This window comes from Pelophylax lessonae, assembly GCF_965119305.1.
Source record: "Pelophylax lessonae genome assembly, chromosome: 13".
NCBI lineage: Eukaryota > Metazoa > Chordata > Amphibia > Anura > Ranidae > Pelophylax > Pelophylax lessonae.
Window position 1 is genome coordinate 72,786,158 of NC_138780.1, and position 5,482 is coordinate 72,791,639.

General features: G+C 38.8%; 1 protein-coding gene across 1 annotated transcript; it reads left to right on the plus strand.

Annotated features, from left to right (window-relative positions):
• The first annotated feature begins 1,873 nt into the window (after nt 1–1,873).
• On the plus strand, nt 1,874–4,063 carry LOC309569256 (uncharacterized protein). The gene has a single exon (XM_082275012.1). The coding sequence runs from the start codon at nt 2,268–2,270 to the stop codon at nt 3,162–3,164; it is 897 nt and encodes a 298-aa protein (XP_082131138.1). The 5' UTR covers nt 1,874–2,267; the 3' UTR covers nt 3,165–4,063.
• Nucleotides 4,064–5,482: the final 1,419 nt, after the last annotated feature.

A 5,482-nucleotide genomic window follows, 5' to 3' on the forward strand; every position in this document is an offset into this window, starting at 1 on the left:
AACCCACATCCCTGTTCTACTGAAAAATTATCTTTTTTTTTTTTTCATGGTTCTGCACATGCTACAGAGCTGAAACTTCACGTGCACACCTTTTAGACCCCCCAGATACTAAATCCAAAGTAAAAATCAAAAAATCTCTTTTTTTTTTTTCAATAATTGGCTTTTTTATCAAAAATGACAATTTTTAAGAACTTTTTTTGTGTGATTAATAGTTAATGGGGCATGACCCAGAACCCTAGGCACTTTTTAGGGGCATTTATTGGGTTTTAGGGCTTCAAAATGGTGTTTTTTCATTATCGAAGTTCGGGTCCTATTGCTTTCAATGGGGTTCTGAAATCCGAACCGAACTTTTGGAAAATTCGGGTGTTCTGGTCGAACCGAACTTTTCAAAAGTTCGATCATCCTTAGCGCTCAGCTCAAACAGTCGGCGCCGCTAGAAGGACTGAGAAAGAGTGGGAGATATTTCTTTGGAGGCCGGCCGCGCATGCACTCACACAAAGCCGGCGCTGGAGGATGTTTTCACTTGTTGCCTGGGAGACAGTAACAAGACAAAGAGGTGGCAGGCAGCGGGCGCTACGCGGGCCACAATAAAAGACCTGGCGGGCCGCATTCGGCCCGCGGGCCTTGTGTTTGCCACCCGTGCTTTAAAGCATGATCAGTAGCATAGTGCTGTTGCATTGTCATTTGTCTTTGTTTTATCTAAAATACCTGGTTGATATTGCCGATTCCTGTGTCCCCCTCTGTGTGCTGACCATGGTAATCAGGGCTGCTGAGCTGCGTGCCTCCGTCATCCACAGTGTTCTGAGTGTCTCTTCCTCTCCCCTCTCCCCCCTCCCTCCTAGCCTGTCAGCTCCAGTCTATGTCTGCAAAGCTGATCTCCTCTGAGCCCCTCCCATCTCCTCCTGCCTTTATTCCAGTGCATTACAAAACACAATGACTTGTATCTTCTCTGTTTTAGCAAGATATTTACTGCAGTATGTCAGTTTTTTTTAAATTATAATCCTAAATACCTTTTTGCACAACTCCTGGTCATGTGGTCACATGATCTCCCTCTGCTGGCTGGCTGACATCACTGGGGAATCTCAGCCCCTCCCACTGCTGTTCTTAGATCGAGGAAGCAGAGTAGAGGGAGATCATGTGACTGCACAGAGAAGCTGTGAAAAAAGGTATTTAGGATAATAAATATAAAGAAACACACACACACTGCACTTTATATGTTGCAAAAACAGAGATGATACAAGTAATTGTGTTAAGTGACTTTACAACCTCTTAAACTACCAAATAGTAAAACTTTTTCAGTAAACAGAAAACATATAACCTTCACCTGCTTACAAATGTCATCACATTTGCTAACAAAAGTGAACATTCCCTTTGGCGAACATACTCTACTCCTTTACTAATTCAACCCAATGAAAAATAAAACAAACTCTGTAGTACAACTTTATATATTATAAAAAAAAAAAAGTTTTGTTGTTTACTTTTTACCCTTTTCGGTAACAAAGTAAACAAAGAGCCACGTCATACAAATTGTAACAAAGAGTCATTAATGGTGTAACTATTGGTTATTGGAATACTATATGTTATTCTGCATTACCTGTAAAATGAGCACAATGATTGCTTTAACAATGCACATAGCAATATGCCATATATACCCAAAATAGCAAATAAAGATAAAGAACCTTTTTTTTTTCATATATATAAAAAAAAAAAAAAAAGATTTTCAATATTTTCCTATCGTTTTCTTGTGTTGCTATTGCATTAATTGCTCCTAGGGAGGTTTGACATATGATTGCTGCTATAGCAACCAATTGCTACCTCATGCTAGCATCAGTTGATTGCCCTTTTAAGAAGAGCAGTCTTGCCCCTCCTCATTTGCTTCTCTCTTGTGTGTTGCTGAAGTAAGCAGCATCATTCCGTTCAGGAGTGAAGAGATCTATATTGGGAGACCAACAATGGACCATTTTCTTCTCATGAAATCAAACAGAAATCCATGTGTGATGAAGCCATGCATGCACCAAATCATTTGACTATCACTGAACCACCAAACACAGAAGAGTCAACCAATGCATGCTGTGTTACATCCATGCCTGCATCTGCAGAGACGGAATGCTATGATACTCAATCTAATCCATGTCCTAAAACAAGCAATCAAGGAGTAATAGAATAATATCTGTCACTGCTGAAACCTAATTATAGATTATCTGCTTTGTACTAATATTCCTGGATCAGGCATCACAGTGGAGCACACAGCCAAAAAACGGGGCATCATGAAGGACAAAGACTTCACTGCCAATATGGAAAGAGGGAGACCTGCCACGTACACTGGAGACAAGAAGGCCAAAATGGCAGCCAAAACCAATCAGAAATGGGTGAGATTGGCCACAGTTTTTGCTTATGTACTGTCAGTCTCTTTAGCTGCTATATTATTAGCTGTCTACTACAGTCTGATATGGAAGCCTATACGGACAAGCGGGGAGCCGGCTCATAGCAGCCCCAGCCCTGACAACTATTTATCTACTTTTTCCAGCAATTTTACTCATTCACATAATAACACAATTGCCAACGACACTGCAAGTGAAAATACAAGGGCTAGTCTGGATCCCTCCAAACAGTCAGTTTTTGCTGATGCAGAGAACCAGGCAAGAGATACAGACAGTGTGGAATATATAACGACCCAGCTGCCTGCATCCTTTATAGCTTCTGCTACACAGCACAAGGTAATTACAGAATCCTCATCTAACACACTGGCTGAGGAGGCTACTACATACAGCAACAAAAAAACTGGGACTTTGTCAACAAGCATCAACTCAGATGCAGGGGTAGAGGCCTTAACCTCAGGCATGAAAGACTCTGTATCAGGCAGCATCATTTCGACACATACCTTTCACAGTCATACCCCTGCAACAACAGATACTTCACAATCCTTAGAAGAGCCACTTATTCCACCAGCCAAAGACATTGCAGGAATTCCAGATTTTCAAGCATTTACTTCAACACAAGACAATGTAGATGCTGAGGACCACTCTGATGCCTCAAATTTAAATGAGGGAGCGAGTGGAAGTACAGCATCATTAAAGCATCAGACTAGTGAAGCTGAAAGAAGCCATGAGCCTGGGGGCTACACCGATAGTATTCCACATACATCTGCAGCAGGAAGCCTATAGGAGTCAGTAATAATGACTCTTCAGGGACAATACAAAGCCGCCTTCTTATGTAATGGAAGACCTGGAGGATCTTTGCATTTTAATGCTATTACCACTTCTTTGACTCGATATCCTTTCCATTATGGCCAAGTATCTTCTGTATACCTAGAGATATATTTTAGCCTAGTGATAAGGCAGAAGTATTTTCATAGCGTACATGTTTTTGTCTATTTTGTTTTTAGAGCAGTGAAGCATTTTAACTATGTGGCTGCAATTCTACATTCAGAAGAAAATAATTCAGAGAAACATAAACTTTACACATCTTAAGAAACTACAGAATATGTCTATTTTTGTTAAAAGTAAAGCAAACTTGCTTTATCAGGGAAGGAACTTACATAGACAGCTAGTTTAAATATTTACGTGATCCTGTAAGTCACCAGGAGTGATGCTCAGGTATGTGAATAGAATGCATGTAGATAGCATCCTGCATTAATCACCAGTTACTTTGTTAGAAATCAGGGTATGATGCACACCTATAAATAAAAGATATTATTTTAAGGGCTATCGATATTGATGAGACACTTATGACATAACTAGCAATTAAATGTTTTATTTAAAATAATTACAGTTGATTTTTTTATGTTGTGATTCATCTTTGTGGCATTTTTATGGCTTGGACTTTAATTCTCAGTGGAATTAGCCTGAGCTTATTACACTTATGTGTGAATGTTCCATATGGTGGAAGTCTAGAAAACAATGCCCTGTCAGTGAATGGGTGATTTTGTATGAGTGATCTTCACGACATACACAAGACAAATACAAATGAGACCGTATGCAACACGGGAAACCAAGATCCCGTCCTGGGGATGGTCTGTGGCTCGCTTATCTGTGTTTTTCCCAAAGCTATGTTATTCTAGTGATATTAGTGATATATAAAGGAGATATGCAGAGCTTTTTTTCAGCTGGAACTTGGTGGAACTCAGTTCCACCACCTTTGGCTCAGACCCTCTTCTCCCTGCTCATCACTATCACTTGTAAACACAGGGTTGTGGTTGAGTTCCTGCACCTTTTTTATGAGAAAAAAAAAGCCATTTATATATATACACACACACAAACACACGTTTTATTACAGTATTTCAAGTTTATTGACAAAAAACAGACAGCCGGATGTATGAAAAGAAGGGATTACCCCCATCTTCTTTTCCAGTGTCTTAGCTTTTATGAATCTGTATGGATTTTGATTAGATAGAATCAGCTAACGACTCAGCAGGCAATGTTGAGCTTTCTTTTTAGAAATCTAGAAGTGTTAGAAAATAAACTATTATGGAAGCACTTTGCTGTAAATGTTAAATTTCAACATAAAATTTTACACAATAATAAAAATGTATGTAAAAGGTTAAGGTTTAGTTTAGGTTTAACAAAAATGTGTAACATTTTCCAAAGGCCATTGTGGTTTCTCTTTAAAAAAAAATAGACATTAGTAATTTGTAGATTAGGATCATCTCCATGTGTGGTCCTGTACCACATCACACACTTTGTTGGCAGAACCTCTAAACATTAATGAGGTCAGGTAGGTGGACTGCAACATACACTGAACAAAATGTAAGGTTTGTGTAAAAGCCACCGGTGACCACATGGTGTCAGACGCAGGGTGTCTTTAATAAAATAATCTTAATGCACCATTCTCCAAAAAGTTTTAGGCTAAGGACCCTCACCGAATGATAGAATATTCAACAGTATATATGATATCTATGTTACTTATCATATATGCAGAATGTTTCATCCTTTGGTAGCAGTATGGGAGATTGAAGTCTCCATTGACAGTTGTTTTCCTACTAAACATACTAGAATCGCAGATGTGGCAGAGGCCAGAAAAGGGTTAAACTCCTGCTAGGAAAGTAAACATTTTGCATGAGATCTTACATTGTCTTGTTAAGGGAAAAAAAAATTCAAGTGTGAAAAAAAAAATTGTCTTGAAAAGTGAATATTTAAATCCTAATGCTGCACTCAATGCAACATGCATGACATTCATCTCAATAGGCTCATCATTGCTTACAAAAGATCCAAATATAGAATATACTGTACTTTGCCTTCAAACACAGTAATACAACGTGGTATGACAATACTTAGCAACGCTCATTTCTTGAATTGTTATTGGTGAATGGAAAATGTAATGTGGTCTGAAAAACTCATGTACTGTAAGTGGAAAGCAATGATATGCTGTAATTATTAACAGAGAGGCTGCTTTAGCAGCCTGGGCAGAAGTGTGAAAGATGATACTGACTATTGACGGCTTTAAAAGGGTTTTGTTATTGAAAGGCATATACTGTATATGGAAC